The following is an 18,697-nucleotide window of genomic DNA, read 5'->3' on the forward strand; positions in this document are numbered from 1 at the left end:
TTTTATTGCTGTTGAGCTCCTATTATAGTCATTCACATTAAACATAGCAGTCAGTTTTATTGCTGTGGAGCTCTTATTACAGTCGTACACACTAAATATAGCAGTCAGTTTTATTGCTGTGGAGCTCTTATTACGGTCGTACACACTAAAAATATCAGTTTTATTGCTGTGGAGCTTTCGATACAGTTGTACACACTAAAAATAGCAGTCAGTTTTATTGCTGTTGAGCTCCTATTATAGTCATTCACATTAAACATAGCAGTCAGTTTTATTGCTGTGGAGCTCTTATTACAGTCGTACACACTAAATATAGCAGTCAGTTTTATTGCTGTGGAGCTCTTATTACGGTCGTACACACTAAAAATATCAGTTTTATTGCTGTGGAGCTTTCGATACAGTTGTACACACTAAAAATAGCAGTCAGTTTTATTGCTGTTGAGCTCCTATTATAGTCATTCACATTAAACATAGCAGTCAGTTTTATTGCTGTGGAGCTCTTATTACAGTCGTACACACTAAATATAGCAGTCAGTTTTATTGCTGTGGAGCTTTCGATACAGTCGTACACACTAACCATAGCAGTCAGTTTTATTGCTGTTGAGCTCCTATTATAGTCATTCACATTAAACATAGCAGTCAGTTTTATTGCTGTGGAGCTTTCGATACAGTCGTACACACTAACCATAACAGTTAGTTTAATTGTTGAGGATCTCCTGATACATTCGTACACACTAAACACACCACACAGTTTTATTGCTGTGGAGCTTCCGATACAGTCATACACACTAACCATAACAGTTAGTTTAATTGTTGAGGATCTCCTGATACATTTGTACACACTAAACATACCAGTCAGTTTTATTGCTGGGGAGCTTCCGATACAGTCGTACACACTAAACACACCAGTTAGATTGCTGTGAAGTGCTGTGGAGCTCTATGGTACAGTCATACACACGACAGCCAGTTTTATTGCTGTGGAAGAGTCTGGGATACACTCATACACACTAAATTTTCTAGCACCTGTGAGAAAGGGAAAGGGAAATAGATTTTTGTCTCTTAATTGAACACTTGAAATATATGGTAATCCTTTCATCAGCTATTATTGTCTCGTGTTGAGTAAAATGTGCATTTTTCGGTCACTCTAGTGTTTGTATCTGTCCTAATGTTCTTGGCTCCCTGTTGTCCTCCATCAGAATGGGAAGGTTTCTAAGAATAAGAAGAAGAAGATGAAACGTCAGCAGAAACGTCAACAGAAGTTGCTAGAAGAACGACTTAGAGACATTCACAGCATGGAGGACCTGGGTGGGCTGGAACAAGAGTCTAATGCATCCTACCTTAACCACAACCAGATAAACCATGACTTAAATGGAAAGTCTGAAGGTGAGTAGCTGGGAGACACATATTAATGCAGCCAGTTGGATGGATCTTACCGTACCATCTAGATTCTATGTATGTAGAATGTTTACAAGAAATGTAACCTTTTATCTCCTTACCCAAAAGCATATTAATTCTTGCTTTATAACACCGTGTATGATAGAACTATATGAAACCAGAGAAGAACCCATGACTAACTGGGTTAATAAGTTATTCTGTGACATTAAAATAATTTGCTAAAGTAGAAAATAGGTCTAGGCACTCAGTGAAAGTGCTATCTGGGCTATTTATAGCAAATCCTAAAGTAGAAAAGTTTCTGCGTGAGCCAAATTTGTCTCCTACAAATAATTTTGTTAATGTCATTATAAACATACTATAGAAATGACCATAATGTGCAAGCACTTTGCAAGCCTAAACTGCAGTTCCATTGATATTGATATCATCCGTTGATGATGCCATACCTGGTTATGCCAGATATCCACAGACATAATGTTCAGAGTATTATGAGTAGACACAGTGTAACAGCCTAGCTATAATGATTCACACGCAAGGAATGCTAAATTGTTGATATTACTGCAGACAAGAGGCATTTAGATCCCACTGCCAGGATTATATCTGCTAAAGTGAATCCTCAAAAGACATGTTGACTCTCTGCTTTCCTTTAGGCACCTCTCAGCTTGCAACTCAACCTGTACCCTCCATGTCTGGTGATCAAGAGGGTGCAGACTCTTCTTTTGGAAGTGGAGGAACCACATGCCTTGCTCAGAGCCCCCAATCATCAAGCATGTATGAGAACTGCAATGGGTACAGTGTTTGTCCTCGTGGTGTCAGTCCAGACACTCACACCTCAGGCTTTTCCAGCTCTGCTTTTTCTGCAACATCGGGCTCTGCCATATCTGGATACTCCACGGGTCGAGAAAGAGGAGGCCTTCTTTCTCCAGGCTGTAAGTGTAACTTGAACTATTGTTTCTGTTTATGTGTATTATTTGTATATGAGCAGGTCTGTTTGGACTAAACACCTTATAAATTCAGAGGAAATCCAGTCATCCATGACAACGCTACGTTTTAAAGGTTATGCTAGAAGCAGTTGTGGGAACATGCTGCTTTATGGAGCATTGCTTGCATGTGATCAGTTGACTGCTGTAATGAATTATTAATTGGGAGATTTTCACTGAGATTCCATGCTGATTCCTGTTATGTCTAAACATATCCCTTATATGAAAATATCCATCTGTTGATGATGATCATGCAGATTTTTTTTTTCTTCTTTTTAACTTAAAAAAACCCCATTATAGATATATATATAAATCATGGCTGTCCGAAGTGATTTTACCTGACCCAAGGCTTGCATAAAACTCTGCAATTTGGGTTGTATTACCCCAATTTATGATGACTGTATTCATAGACTATAAATCTATTCACCCCATGAAATAGTTTGACATCATATACCAAATATCATATATCGTACTATTTTAAAAATCTCCATCACCCTTAAAGGAACACTTTGCGGCACTTATTGTACAGTTTATTATAGTGGATGTTGTGCTAGGATGCTAAGTGTCATGCAGAGAGAGTAGACTTGTGGGCTGGTATCTCAAACTTGTTCCTGAAATACAACTCCCACGATTCCTTGACAATATATTGCATTCAAAGAATTCTGGCTGTTGGTCATTGGCATCTGGGGGGGGGGGGGGGGAGGTTGAGATCCATGCTTTGGGGTAATCATCTGCTATATGCCGAATGCTTGAAAACAGTTGTTCCAAAGAGACATCTAGCTTCTCGTGCTGGTGAAAACCAGCAGGACACAGGTCAGTTATTAAACTGTGATAAAATGCTTTAAAATCTTACCGTGGGATTGCACCAGGGCATCCCAGGCAACATAACCATTACAGTGTGCTGTAGTGGTTATGGTGCTTGGAATGTCCGTTTAATATACTATGTTGTTAAGTTTTTGTTAGTCACAAAATAATGAACTACATTAAATTATATACAGTTAAGTGAATTATGATTACTGCATCTGTAATTACAATTTACCCTAATTTAAAACATGTTCCCATCTGTCTCTTGCTGCAGTCTCTTTCAGATCTGCAGATTTCCTAGTTAATCCCCTGGATCCACAAAACGCGGACAAAATTGAAGTCAAGCTTGCCGACTTGGGGAACGCATGCTGGGTGGTGAGTGCTTGTGATTGATCTATTACCCGAAGTCAGCATTGTTTGAGATTTCCTGCTGAAATTAAATTATTAGGAGGTCCAAGGGTCGCAGGAACTCAAAGATACCCGGTGGAGAATTACATGTGGTCTGTTAATTGATTTAGTGTGAAGGTGACTGTAGGTAAATACTGTCATGGTCTTACCTTGGGTGGAGTTCGAAATGCAGAGATGTTTGCTCACCCTTGCAGATAAACACAACCCAGGGTAACCAGGTCAGAAGCTACCTGGGCTCTGAATCTGTGCACGAGGGCTTGGCAGGAACAATAACTGGGTACGAGGAAACAGACCAGGGCAAATCTGGGAGCGTAGTCAGGCAAGGTTCCAAAGGTCAGGGCAGGCAGCAAAGAGTAAAATTTACTCATACTTACCGTAATTTTCTTTTCCTGGTCATAGGCCATGGCAGCACAACAATGGGTAGCTCCTCCCCTATCCCTAATTTAGACAGGAACTAATTAAAATTAAGGGTATAAATATCCCCTCCTACCTCCTCCTCCCTCAGTCTTGTTAACAGCAATATTCCCGGGCGGGATCTATGTGCTGCCATGGCCTATGACCAGGAAAAGAAAATTACGGTAAGTATGAGTAAATTTTACTCTTTCCTGGCCATATCCATGGCAGCACAACAATGGGTAATACCCAAGCTTAAAACCAAGGGAGGGAAATAAAAACTCAGACAAAATATTATATAATGCAAGTGTATTATCACAAAAATTCACACGTGATGAACAATATAAGAGGTCAATCAATTATTTGCTGCAGAGAGAACAGATCTGCCAAATGCATCATATTTACCAGCCCTGACGTCTAAACAATAATGTCTGATAAAAGTGTTAGAAGACGACCAAGTGGCAGCCTTACAAATCAGTTCAGTAGACACTTTAGCAGCAGCTGCCCAGGAAGAGGAGAGAGAACGCGTAGAGTGCGCTTTCAAACCTATAGGAATTTTCGTATTAGACGCGTTATATGACTGGATTATGGCAGAAACAATCCATCTACTGATAGAGTCTTTTGAAGCTTGCAAACCCTTCCTAGAGCCGTTGGGGACAACAAAAAGACTTTTGGAAATACGCCATTCTGAGGACCTCTGAACATAAATCCTGAGACACCTCACTAAGTCGATATTCAACAAATCGGTGTCTTCTCCGTCATTCGTCTCATTAGAGCACAAGGCTGGAAGTACTATCTCTTCATTCATATGGAACTCCGAAGTAACCTTGGGACGGAATTCTGGGACAGTTCTTAGGACGACCCTGTCTTTATGAAAAATTATAAAAGGTTCTTCCGCCGAAAGAGCCTGAAGATCCGACACTCTTCTACCAGAGGCTAGAGCCACCAAGAGAACTGTTTTGATAGTGAGAAGATGACAGGTAATAGACTCCAAGGGTTCAAAAGGAACAGATTTAAGAGCCTTAAGGACCAGAGGTAGATCCCATGGGGGAGTAATAGACTTAATGGGAGGCTTAATCTTCATGACTGCAGTTATAAATCTCGCTATGTCAGAGTCCAATGCCCATCTGTGATTAGTCAAAGCCGAGAGGGCTGAAACATGGACCTTCAAGGTATTATAACTCAATCCCTTCTCTAAACCAGATTGTAGGAATTCTAATATATCATTGGTTGAAGGATTTAGAATATCCAAAGACCTTGAACTGGCCCATGAAGAGAATACATCCCAGATCCTGTAATAAGTTGATGAAGTGGATTTCTTCCTCGCTTGTAAAAGGGTCTCGATTACTGCTCTTGAAAACCCTTTATTCTTCAACCCTTCCCTTTCAAGTACCAAGCCATCAGAAGAAGGGATGCTGGGTTTGGATGAAGAATTGGGCCCTGTTGTAGCAGAAACGGAACAGCTGGAAGGCTCCATGGGTCTTTTGTGCACAGACTTAGAAGCAGAGGAAACCAAGGTCTGCGTGGCCAAAAAGGTGCTATCAGAATCAATGATCCCTTCTCTTGACGTAATCTCCTCAGTAGCGGAAAAATTAGAGGTTTCGGGGGAAAGGCGTAGGCTAGGTCGAATTCCCAACTGCATGTTAGTGCATCTCTTCCGATTGCTTGAGGATCTGGAACTCTCGAGAAGAAGTTCTTGACCTTTCTGTTGCTGCTTGTAGCCATCAGATCTATCTGTGGAAGACCCCATTTCCGTACAATCTGATGGAATACTTCGGTAGATAGGCTCCACTCCCCCGGGTCTAGTCTCACCCTGCTGAGGAAATCTGCCACCGAATTCTGTATGCCCGGGAGATGTACTGCAGAGATGCCCTCCAAATTCACTTGTGCCCAGGACATCAGTGGTTTCATAATCCTCATCATTCTGCAACTCCTTGTTCCTCCTTGATGGTTTATATATGCCACTACCGTGGCATTGTCTGTTCTGATTTTGACCCAATGGTGAAGTAGCAGATGTTGGAAGTGTTTCAGAGCCTTGAAAACTGCCAGAAGCTCTAGGACATTCGAAGGAGTGTTGACAGTCAAAAAGGACCATCTTCCTTGGACATAATTGTCCTGAAGATGGGCTCCCCAACCCCATTGGCTGGCGTCTGTGGTTATGATGGTCCATGGGATGTTTCCTAGAGGAAAACCTTTGAAGATAGATTTCTTCTGTGTCCACCATTTCAAGGACCTCTGCACGTGAGGAGGGATGCTTATAGGCTGAGACAGATTCCCCCCTTTGAATTGATAAAGGAAATTCCTTTGAAAAGGCCTCATCCTCCATTGGGCCCATCTCGTTAGACCTATGGTGGAAGACATTGATCCCAGGAGACTCATAGCTTTCTCTGCTGAGGAAACACTGTATGCCGACATGTCTTTGCTTTTTCTCATAATTTTCGTACCTCTTTCTGGGGACAGTTGAATCAAACCTATTGCCGTGTTGAATGAAGCTCCTAGGTATATCATACTCTGAGATGGGGTCAGATTGCTTTTGGAGATGTTGATCTTCCAACCGTGCTGCTGAAGAAACTGTAAACAAAAAAGGCCGTGTTCGTTCAGAATATCTCTGTTTTCTGCAAGAATCAATATATCGTCCAGGTAATGATATATTGCTATTCCCCTTTTCCTGAGTTCTGCGATTAGAACCACCAGAACCTTTGTGAAAGTACGTGGAGCCGTGCTTAGCCCGAAAGGGAGAGCACGGAATTGAAAGTGACCTCCTTCCACTGCGAACCTGAGGAATTTTTGATGCTGGAATGCGATGGGAATATGGAAGTACGCATCTGCCAGGTCTATTGACATGAGCCACTGACCTGGGAAAACAGCTTTCACAATGGATTGAAGGGATTCCATTTTGAACCTCCTTATGTCCAAGAACTTGTTTAACCTGCTTAAGTCGAGAATTGGCCTCCAACCTCCTGTGGATTTTTTGGTGAGAAAGATATGGGAGTAAAACCCCTGCGTCTGCTGATCCCGTGGGACTCGAACAATAATTCCATCCTCCTGAAGGGACGATATAAATTTCTTTAGAGTGGTTCTTTTTTCTACATTTCCTGGCCAATTTGTCCTTTGGAAAGAGTGAGGTGGTGGTAATCTGGCAAACTCTAGAAGATAGCCTCTTTGTATTATATCCAATACCCATCTGTCTTGAACTGAATGTATCCATCTCTCTTGGAATAGTAGTAGACGGGCACCTACTCCCCCAGATTGGCCCATGTCTTTGTCATAAAGGCTTCTTGTGGAAAGAAGAACCCCTGGATCTACCTCCTCTGCTGGAAAAATGACCTCCTCTCCAAGGAATAGATCTACCATATTCCCTACCAGGTTTATATGATCTGGTATCTCGAAAGGAGGGGTATTCTGAGTACCTTCTGGCTCGAAAGGATCCACGGGTCTTCCGGTCTTGTGGGAGAAAAGCACGTTTCCCCTCTGCAGCTCTTTTGATACAATCGTCTAGATTTTTACCAAACAGCATTTCTCCAAAAAAGGGAAGGGCACATAGGCTAGACTTCGATGATGAGTCTGCGGACCAAGATCTAAGCCACAAAGCTCTTCTGGCTGAGACTGAGAGAGCCATGTTTCTTGCTAATGCCTTCACCATATCAACCGAGGATTCCGAGGTAAAGTCGACAGCCAGTTTAATATCATTCAGCTTTTCCAACAGAGAAGATCTGCTTCTCCCATCTCTGATATCTTCTTCTAAATTTTCAATCCATATTTTCAAAGCCCTGGATACTGACGTAAGGGCTACGGCAGGATGAAAGCCAGTACCCGCTGCTACATACGCTTTTGACAGGTGCAAGTCCATCTTTTTATCCATTGGGTGCCTAAATGAGCCCGCATCATCGACTGGTAATGTGGTATGTTTTGCCAGCCTAACCACCGCAGCATCCACTTTAGGGGCGTTATCCCAATTGCATGAGTCAGACTTGTCGAAAGGGTAGAGACGAGAGATTCTGCCTTGTGCTGAAAGCTTTTTATCAGTATTGGACCATTCGTCCTTAATCAATTCTTTAATGGTGTCATGCACAGGAAAGGTTGCTCTCTTTTTTCTCAAGTCTGAGAAATAACGATTGGAAGTCGACTGTTCCGAGGCTGTCACTTTCAAACTCAAGGATTTGCGGACTCTGTAGATGAGATGATCTACTTGTGCTGGCTCAAGAAAATCAGTGGGAGCTTGAGTTTCTTCTTCCTCTGAAGATAAGAAACTACCCTGATATGACTCCATATCTATGGATTCGTCTGATGAGAGGTTTTGTTGGTAGTCAGAAGGGTCATGTAACCGGGGTCTCTTGGTTCTCGTACCCGCTTCTTTAATGCCCTGAGCCACCGCTTGTTTAATGAATTGCTTAATTTCAGATGAAGGATTAGATGTTCCGGCTGCTTCCGATAAACATTCTCCGCATAATCGTTTGCCTTCCAACGGCTTGTTATTACAGGCTTCGCATTGATTCCTTTTTGGAGACTTTCCCTTGGATGGTCTCATCATTTTCTTTCCCGTAGAACTATCATGATAGGGAAAATATCATATATTAGCTCTCTTTTAGTTTTAGTTGTTACACCTACAACATAGGAATGAAATAGACATGGCTTACCTAAAACTCTTAGAGTGTGACCTATTTTTATATCCAGAAGAGTCAGAATCCGAAGATATTGATTTTCTTTTCTCTTTCTCCATATTGGTATAATTTGAAATTATCTAGGCAAAAGGATTGATCATTAATGCGAAAAAGGAATAAAAAAAAAAAAATGAGTATACACCTTTAAGATGTAAAGCCTACCTTAAGAAGAACCGGAATTCGTTAGAACTAATCAAACTTGCAATACCGCACAGAAGAAACCTTATTAGACCCAATAAATTAACCAGGCAAAGACCACAATCGAATTTGGCGCTTAAATAGGCCTGTGACATCACCCGTGACGTCATTACCTATTCGCGCATGCTCCGAACGGGGAGACCCGTAAAGTAACATGTGCGCATGCGCGGCAAAAACCCGGAAGCCAGGCTCGCTATAATGGATGGCAATACCGGGCGCATGCGCGAATTCGGCGTGCACGTAACTAGGTCAGCGAGCACGCGCGAGCCGAACGCACATGCGCAAAAGAAACTACAGGACGCCGAAAACGGACGAAATCCCAAAAAGTAAGTAACAATATTCTAAGGCAGGAGGGGAAACCCACATATACAAGTATACAAAATACATTGTACATGTGGGCTGTCAATATGGAGAAAGATAAGGATCCTTCAGGATGAAGTCTTCTTGCCACTTCCTGCTACCTCTTGGTCACTGCAGGGAATAAGATTAATTGGCATAATTTTCTCTTGCTACCCCTAGGGTCACAGCAAGTCTACCCCCGGTCACTAAGGGGGTGTCTTCAGGGGGACACCTTTGCACAGGGCCGGATACTGAAGCTTCCCAAGGAAGAGAGGCTGAACTCCCTTGGGGATAGAAGGTAAAGACCCTCAGGTAAGCCAAAAAGAAAAACTGATTATAGTCCTGAATAGACTAGGTTGGTCCTATAGGGATAGGACAGGAACAAAAAGACTGAGGGAGGAGGAGGTAGGAGGGGATATTTATACCCTTAATTTTAATTAGTTCCTGTCTAAATTAGGGATAGGGGAGGAGCTACCCATTGTTGTGCTGCCATGGATATGGCCAGGAAACAGGCAATAACGAAGATCTAGAAGCAGCGGTCACAAGCCAAGTCAGTCTTAAGAAACAGGATACATTGAACTGACACTGCCATCAGGGAGAGGCATTGTCATATAGTTGGATAACAAGCAGCCAATTTGCAAGATGCCACAGGTGGACTTAAAGAGACAAGTAGTAATAAAAGGAGAAGTCTAGCCCCGTAGTGCCGCAGGCAAGACCAGGTAAACAGGGCTAGAACTGTAAGTTCAGAAGTGGCTCAGAGACCGGAGAGCAGGCTAGGATACAGAAGGGCCTAAGATTAATTCCCCTGTAAGGCACCTGTGGGGTAGCCATGCCTAGTCGTCTGGATGGCACGGGGAGAACTGTGACAAATACATGCTGATGGACTGTGGCGCTAAAGGATTAAAAACAAATGTGCTTTCATACTAATTTATGAATAAGGTCCAACTTATAGCATGTTCCTTTTTAATAATATTGTTTATTGAAGCCTAGCCCTAATAAACAAAGACAAACATGGTAAATGGCTTTTAAGAGAGTGGATATTCTGTGGCTCAATAAGAAAAGGAAGAATAATGTAGGACCCTAAACATGCATTAACCTGGGAAGTTACAATCCATTTTTGTGAAGATATCACTATTTTTAATAAATTCCTAAAAAAGAAAAACGTGTCACTGCTTTATGTAATTTTTGGCGTAACCACAGAATTTAGTGTCGTGACTTTTTTTTTTTTTGCAGATCCGTAACACTGGATAATTCACTTTCTATTTCTTTCTCGTTTTTGTTTGCAGATCCGTAACACTGGATAATTCACTTTCTATTTCTTTCTCGTTTTTCAGCACAAACATTTCACTGAAGACATTCAGACAAGACAATATCGCGCCTTAGAGGTTTTAATAGGAGCTGGTTATGGAACACCTGCAGATATATGGAGTACTGCATGTATGGTATGACTCAAGGGGAGGGAGATTACACAGCAGTGTCATGTTAATGTCATGACTGGTTACAAAATGGTGAATTCTCACTGGTTGCCTTGTTCTGCAGGCTTTTGAACTGGTGACTGGAGATTACCTGTTTGAGCCGCACTCAGGGGAAGATTATACACGTGATGAAGGTAAAGAAACAGTAAAGACATTTAACATAAAATTTTCCTCCAATCTGTCACTTGAGGAATTTGTAGTACAAATAATATACATTTAACAAACTGCGGAATCTCAATTTGGCATTAGTCTGATTGACTCTGATAATGCCACCTTGCAGATGGAGCAAATAGGCATGTTCACAGAGTAGATAAAAACAAAGAGGGAGGTGCAAAAAATACAGTAAGGTGAGGGTAAATAAAATGATATGAACTCACACTTTAGGTGCAGCTCCAACTTAGACGCTTGGGCGTAATAATCCCTGCCTTGGGATATGGTGGAGTACAGACTATCGGAGGTTCTTGTGGATGCAGTTTCTCTTGCAGATATGTAGGAGAAATCAGAGCTATATAGTGCAACATGCCAGACTCAATATTAAAATTTATGATCCCCACAATAAAAGATAAAATAAAACCACAATAGTGTAGTTTGTAAAAAGTGATAAAATGAAATGGATAAAAACTACTCACATTTGATAGAGCACATGAGTAAAATATCACTGCTTGACAGACAGAAGTCTGTTTACTTACCCGATATGTTTAACAAAAATTCCTGGTATCGTTGGTGGAAGGGCAGGGGACAGTGTTAGCTGAGTCTCATTCATGGCTGACCGTCTGGGTTAGTGGTAGGCATGGGTAGGCCTAAAGACTGCAGGAGGGCTGGTACTTAGGCCAGAGAGGTAATTTTGTGTGCTGTCCCGCCTTGCGTTACTACGAGGTACCTTGGGGACATTCAGTGGTATTCTATCCCAGCTGCTCTCAGTTGGCTGGTGACAGGGTGTAGTGACTGTCGCCACTGCAGTGTGGACCGGGTTAAGTCTTGATAGAATGTACGATGAGAGCCTTCAAATAGATATGGCGTCTAGCCTCTCAGGGCCATCAGCAGGGCTCTCTTATCGTGAGCCAGCGAACAATGACATCCCGAGCCGCGGGAGCCCTGCCAGATCCCGAAGGGTGGTATGTCCCATCCAGTGAAAATGTCTTTGCTTGCTTTGGTTGCAAGACTGAGGCCACGAGGTGCCAGACATAGTGCGGTAGTTCTTCTGGTGTAACTGCCTCAGGTATGCCCCGTATCTTGAGGTGATTGCGGCGGGATCTGTCATCTGGTGCTGTGTAGTGAATAGATAGGGAAACTTGAGTCCTGTAGTGTGGACAGTCACTGTTTAAGGCCAACGATGTCCTGTTCTGAGGTCTGCATTCTGTTGGGGATTACTTGCATGTCGACTTTAAAGGGACACTCCAGGCACCCAGACCACTTCTGCTCATTGGAGTGGTCTGGGTGCCAACTCCCACTACCCTTAACCCTGCAAGTGTAATTATTGCAGTTTTTCATAAACTGCAATAATTACATTGCATGGTTAACTCCACCTCTAGTGGCTGTCTACTAGACAGCCACTAGAGGTCACTTCCTGGGTTCTAGCACAGGAAACCTGTGCTAGAGCGTCGCTGGACGTCCTCACGCTGTGTGAGGACCTCCAACGTCGCTCAAAACCCCATAGGAAAGCATTGAAATGATTTTTCAATGCTTTCCTATGGGGAGACGTAATGCGCATGCGCAGCATTTCTGCGCATGCGCATTAGGTCTCCTCGGCCGGTGGGCGAGATCAGTCTCGCCCACCGGCCGACGCAATCACAAGGAGGAGCGTCGCGGAGGCGGAGACAGTGGCGAGGGACATCGCCGCTGTCCCAGCTAAGTGACTGAAGGGGTTTTCACCCCTTCAGTAACCGGGGATTGGTGGGTGGGAGGGAGAGGGAAAAACGGATCGTTTCCCTTTAATGATCACCACATCTGTAGCCAGGAGATTCTTGATTCTGCTTGGTGACAGGGACTGACCCTCCTTGTGGTTGCTCCAGTCCCGGCATCTGCCGGGTAGGGTCGGATTGCGAGGATTCCGGCCGGGCCCCCGCAGCTGCATGGCTGTCAGGCGGCGCCATTTTGGTCGGAGGTTGCCATTGGAGTAGGGCCCCGATATCCCTCGAACCTGTTGACAGTTCAGGTGGGGGATGCTGGTTCTTCCTTCCCATGTCGGGCTGGGGTGCCGGCTGGTACGTGCTGGATGCTGCCCCCAGGATTGGGCCTCCTACTGGGATCAGGTCGCTGAGCACGGTTGCCAAATCGAGGCCCAGAGGTGGGTGGTAGGTCCCAGATCTGCGTTTCTGCCGCTTCAACTTAGGAGTGTGTAGAAATGGCAGAGGTCGTTGCTGTCTGGTTCTCTGGTGTGGAGTCGAGCTTTTAGCTCCAGGATGCTTAATGTTGCCCCCCAAATAACAAGCTTTAGATGGAGATTTGGTATGGAGAAATGTGAAAGAGCGTCCAACCCCTGTCAAGGTCAGGCTCCACCCCCACAATGTCACTATTGATACATTTTAAAAATATATATTTTGAAACAGCAATGTCCTACTTGTACTTATAGCCCTATAACCTGCACACAAAAAAAGCTAAGAACATGTTAACATTGTTTTTTTGGTAGCACAGGTTTTTTTGGGCGGTTGTAGATGCGCAAGAGATTTTGGGGGTCAAAGTTAGAAAAGGTGTGGTTTTTTTTTTTTAAATCATATTTTAGAATTGTTTTTATATTAAATCATATGATATGATGAAAATAATGGTATCTTTAGAAAGACCATTCAATGGCGGGAAAACCAGTAAATGAGTAGGTACAGTGAATGAGTAAGAGGAAAATTACAGCTAAACGCAAACACCGCAGAAATTTAAAAACAGCCCTGGTCCTTAAAGGACCACTATAGTGCCAGGAAAACAAACTCGTTTTCCTGGCACTATAGTGTTAATAGGTCCCCCCCACCCTCAGGGTCCCCCTCCCGCCGGGCTCAAGAGGGGTTAAACACTCACTTTTCTCCAAAGCCCTCGGCGCTGGGGAACTCTCCTCCCTCTTCCGTCATCCGCCGCATAAGCGCGTATTCAATCAGTCCATAGGAAAGCATTTCTCAATGCTCTCCTATGGACGGCAGCGTCTTCTCACTGTGAAAATCACAGGGAGAAGCACGGAAGCGGCTGTCAATGAGACAGCCACTAGAGGCTGGATTAACCCTAATGTATGTTATGCTGCTATGTTTACAGCTGCAGGGTTAACTCTAGATGGACCTGGCACCCAGACCACTTCATTGAGCTAAAGTGGTCTGGGTGCCTATAGTGGTCCTTTAATGGTAAGAAAATGGAAAAACGCTCTGGTCACTAAGGGGGTTAAGGTGTGAAAAATATGTAGAAATCCACTTTATCTTGTTATATGTTTTGTCCATCAGCATAGAAAAAGCATACAGAGAAGAAGAGAAATTAAACAATATTTCTATTTCTCCTCTTCATTTGCATTGAGTGCCCAGGCTGTGCCTAGAGTGGACAGGATGGTGAGGTCATTTGCTAAATCTTCAATATAAATTTCAAAGAAGGTGAAGATAAGCTATATGCGATTTTTCCGTATTTTATACAGCTAATTCCCATAGAAGTGACATTTCCTATTTATATATAGCCGTAGAACAACCTAGATTTGTGAGCGTATTGATGTATTTTTCAGTTCCACGCACAATGCGGATTAATTAATAAACAATGGAGATCATCTAGTTTGTTGGACAAATTAATACCCATGAGCTGAAAGAGTGACTCAAGTACTTCTGTCCTAGATCACATTGCACACATCATTGAGCTTCTTGGGGATATCCCTCCACATTTTGCACTGTCGGGACGTTACTCCAGAGAGTACTTCACAAGAAGAGGTGAGTGTGTCATGGCTGGAGGATGCTGGGTAATCTAATGCAAAGAAGTACCACATCAGCTATTGGCAAACTATACATTTGACAGAATTTTATCTACAACCTAATATCTTATCAATAGCCTCAATCTGTGATCACTGTCTGGACACACATCACTTTTAGATGCTATTCAGTAATAGTTGATTTTATTTTTGGTACGTGAGTGTTTCACAGACATAACTAGTTTTATAGAATACTAGAATATAAAGAAAAACCCACACATTTTCTTTGTAGAAGTTTGTTTGGTTTGACTATTTCGCTACCTGAATTCCTTAATATCCATTCTGAAATGAAAATTGAATATTTAGAATTTTTTTACTATGATGTTGATCGGTGGACTATATTTTTGTGTTCTATTATTGTCCCTTTTGATACTCTTGTATCAATGAATCATTAACTATCTGAGTTTTGGACCCTTTCTTCCTTACAATCAAGAAATGGCCATTACTATTAAATGCTGTAAAGCTCCCTTCACAAAGACAACAATTTTAAACAAACCAGTAGAGGAGCACATCCATTATATATATATATATATATATATATATATATATATATATATATATATATATATATATATATATATATATACACGCACAAGTATATTGGATGCCAGATCTATCCTGCATCCCCCAAATGCACTTATACAGAATCTATTTACTGATGTAGAGATGTTCACTACAGATGCTACAAAATACTAAGCAAAACCAACAACATAATGTAATGCTTTGGTAAGCCTGTTTGTCTTGGTTCCTTAAGAAATTGTAAGATACTGCTGGGTGAAGTAAAATAACTTCAGTTATTGAGAAGAAAAAACAAAACAAAAAACTTATATAGTCTTCCTGGGTTCTCTAAAGTTCTTAAAGTCAAGGGAATGCTGAACTCAAGAAGAGTGCACTTGGGAGCCCTGTGGATGTGGGACCGCCGCCCACCAGAAACAGTATAAAAGGATAAAGGTTAACCGGCGTCACACCGTAGGTTTAAGGCACAAATATTTATTGAGGTTCAAAAAGGACTACCAAAAAAAAAAAAAAAAAAGATACATTTCGGCAGTGTATACAAGATTAAGGCCTCATGGCCGAAATTTATCTATTTTCTCCTTTTTGATCCTCAAATATTTTTGCCTTCACCCTACAAAGTTCTTATTTTTTTTTGTTTTCCCTATACTGACTTGTAAAGTTGTCTTTATTGCACCCACTTCCTGTTCTTCAGGTGAACTAAGGCACATACAGAACCTAAAGCACTGGGGACTCTTCGAAGTTCTGGTGGAGAAATACGAGTGGTCACTGGAAGAAGCTACTCAGTTTTCAGACTTTCTGCTTCCCATGTTGGAATTCCTTCCAGAAAAGAGAGCCACAGCCTCACAGTGCCTCCAGCACCCGTGGCTTAACTCCTAAACCAAGCTGTGAATGTCCCTGACCACAGCCGAGTACATACGGACAGAATATTGAGGAACATATTCCACTAAGGGGGCACCCACTATGTTAAGACTTGGACATGGCTTTAGGTGTACAGGAAAAGGTCATAATAAGTATTCTGGATTGTTAAATATTTGCAATAGTTAATCTATCAGCTGCAGAGCATCCAGAGCAGAAAGGAAAGTCACCATTACTAGTACAGATATATGACAAAGGCTGCTTTAATTTAGTCTTCCACTAATTAAACTGGAGCAAAAACGCTTGCTGAACGACCGGATGAAAACGTATCTACAGGAGTTCAGATGAAGTTTTTTTTTATATAACCCAGTTTTTATGTTGAAAGACTGCTAATCGGATGTGACAGATGTTTTTATACAACGTAAAATGCAAAAGCCAAAACGGGATGTGGCTTTAAAAGGACAATCCACCGAGGGACAAAATAGCTGTACGTTTCAGTAAGTAATTTGTTTTCCTGTGAAGCACTCTGTGCACCTCAAAGTATTATGTGTAACGAGATCCAGCAGCTATTTCTTGCTGCTGATGTAAGGAGTCACTTGCTTGGCAACAAAGACGTATACGATTAGTCATTTTGCAGTGTTTTAGCAGTGACTTGCCACACTCTGTAAAGTGCACTATACACAGGAAGAAATGTTATTAATGACAGAAGTACGTATGTGAGAGGTAGATTCACAGAAACAACAGTCAGAAATACAACTTTTTTTTTTTATATAGCTGTAGCTTGTTATGAGAAATGAGGTTTGTGGTGTGACTGTTCTAAAAAATGAAGAATTCCAAACTTTGTTATGCCACAACAAGCTCTGCCCGTCAGTTGGCCCCAAACAGGGTCAGTACCGGAGTTAAATATGATACAGGAATTATAAGTAAGTGGGTACAATAAAATGTAAAAACCTAAAACATTGTAAAGCACCCAGGTTTATTAGGGCTGCTTGGCAAATCTTGTTTATTGGGATTTATTTTCAAAACAAATTTTAGTGAAATTAAACATTTATGTATAAATTACTGGTTTGCAAAAAAACTTTGCAACACATCTATAGTCACAGCTTGACTCTCTTGCCTAATTTTTGCAATTCAGTTATCAATTCAATACAATGCAGTGTTCAGGGAATAAACCCCATTTACCACCCCTCCTCACAAGTCACCATGTACTCCTGCCTGCTGAACCCTTTCCATTACCATCCCTGTAACATACTTTTCATCATATGAACATCCAAGAATGAACAGAACTGGAGATATTTTCAGTTGAAAACCAGAAAACAAATGAAAAATGGCACTCTTGCCTTCTTTGTGTGGAGGAATAAAAAAGGAGATAAAGTTTGGTTTTTGAGTGGGGAAATGACGACACAGATGTAATAAATTACATTTTGCTGAATTTTATTGGAAATTATCAGAAATCTGCATTCTCTAAAAACAATTTGTCAATTGTCGACCGAAATCTATTTGACGGATTGCCTCCCTCCCCCTTTGGTTTTTATGGTACATTAATGTTAACAGTACCGCCCACTGTTCAGCAAGTACACGGTTGTGGTATTCCTATAGAGGCTGTAATACTCTTGATGGATGGGTACACACAAAAATAAAAAGCCCCTGTTGGCACAAATTTCTCAGAAGTATAATACAAGCTTTTCTCAAATTCCATCTTGTTTTAACTCCAAACTGAATTTTAGAACACACCAGTTCTCAAAGCAGTACTCAAGAAATATCAACACACATGGCAATAACCAGTTGTGGGATGTCAGTGATATTTGAACAATTAGTGGTCGAGAAAAGAAAAAGCCACGGAGCAAGCCAACATTCTGCAACCTCCATGTTCCCATCTTCTCAAAAAAGGATTGTATACCTATTCCCAATGAACTGCGTGTAGTCCTAAAACATGTGCCATTGTCCTAATCCTCACACAGGCACTCATTAAAACACAAACATAATTTTAACTTCTTCCTGTTACTCATCCAAGGGCAGACTGTTATTTTTAAGTTAATGCGTTTTTCTATATATTCATTCAGGATGGAAAATTTTATTTACTAAACACTACAATGGAAACCGAATTGCAAAGTTTAGGCAAAACATGCTAATTTTGAAAAAATTGTTTAAGTCATCTATAGTCACAGTTTAGCGATTTTAGACTACATTTTGCAATTTGGTTTTCAATTCACTGTTGAGTGAATACAAATAAATGAATCTTTATCTCCCAAGATGGTTGCAGTGTATTTGTGCAGCAATAGTTATTGAAATAAATCAATTCATAGTATTATGCAGATACGTTAATATCAGGGATGGCCAAAGTATAGATACCCAGCTGATGTAGAAACTATGGCTGGCAAAGCATCATGGGCTTCCTCAGCTGAGAATCTACTTTGTGAATTCCCCCCTGTAATAAGTAATCTGCATGATGATCGATGTAAACGTCATAACAAGTGGCGTCATCACAAGCAGTATCACTGCCGTACGCAAGGACGTCACACGCTCAGTTGATTATGACAAATAAGCTAAGGCATAATCAGAGGGAAATTTGATTATTGACGTATGTGAAAGTTGCAGCCCGAATTGTGTTAGTGTGTGTCTGAGTGCTGCAGGTATCTGTCTATGAAACAGAACTCTGTGTTACCTTGTTTGGAATGTGCGTATATTGTCATTAAACGGATATAAAGAAGAACATTTGCAATTCGTGTAGTTTTCATTTATAAAAGGAATGAATGT

At 41.6% G+C, this 18,697-nt stretch overlaps 1 protein-coding gene across 1 annotated transcript in view; it reads left to right on the top strand.

Moving 5' to 3' along the window:
* Window positions 1-18,653, top strand: part of SRPK3 (SRSF protein kinase 3) — a 45,140-nt gene extending 26,487 nt beyond the window's left edge. Inside the window, exons 10-16 of the mRNA XM_063432655.1 lie at window positions 1,194-1,380; window positions 2,040-2,318; window positions 3,448-3,548; window positions 10,507-10,614; window positions 10,712-10,781; window positions 14,439-14,531; window positions 15,777-18,653. Coding sequence (XP_063288725.1) covers window positions 1,194-1,380; window positions 2,040-2,318; window positions 3,448-3,548; window positions 10,507-10,614; window positions 10,712-10,781; window positions 14,439-14,531; window positions 15,777-15,961 — 1,023 coding nt within the window. The 3' untranslated portion in view covers window positions 15,962-18,653. The remainder of the gene's footprint in view (window positions 1-1,193; window positions 1,381-2,039; window positions 2,319-3,447; window positions 3,549-10,506; window positions 10,615-10,711; window positions 10,782-14,438; window positions 14,532-15,776) is intronic.
* Window positions 18,654-18,697: the final 44 nt, after the last annotated feature.

The sequence above is a fragment of the Pelobates fuscus genome, chromosome 9 (assembly GCF_036172605.1).
Source record: "Pelobates fuscus isolate aPelFus1 chromosome 9, aPelFus1.pri, whole genome shotgun sequence".
In the NCBI taxonomy this organism is placed as follows: Eukaryota; Metazoa; Chordata; class Amphibia; order Anura; family Pelobatidae; genus Pelobates; species Pelobates fuscus.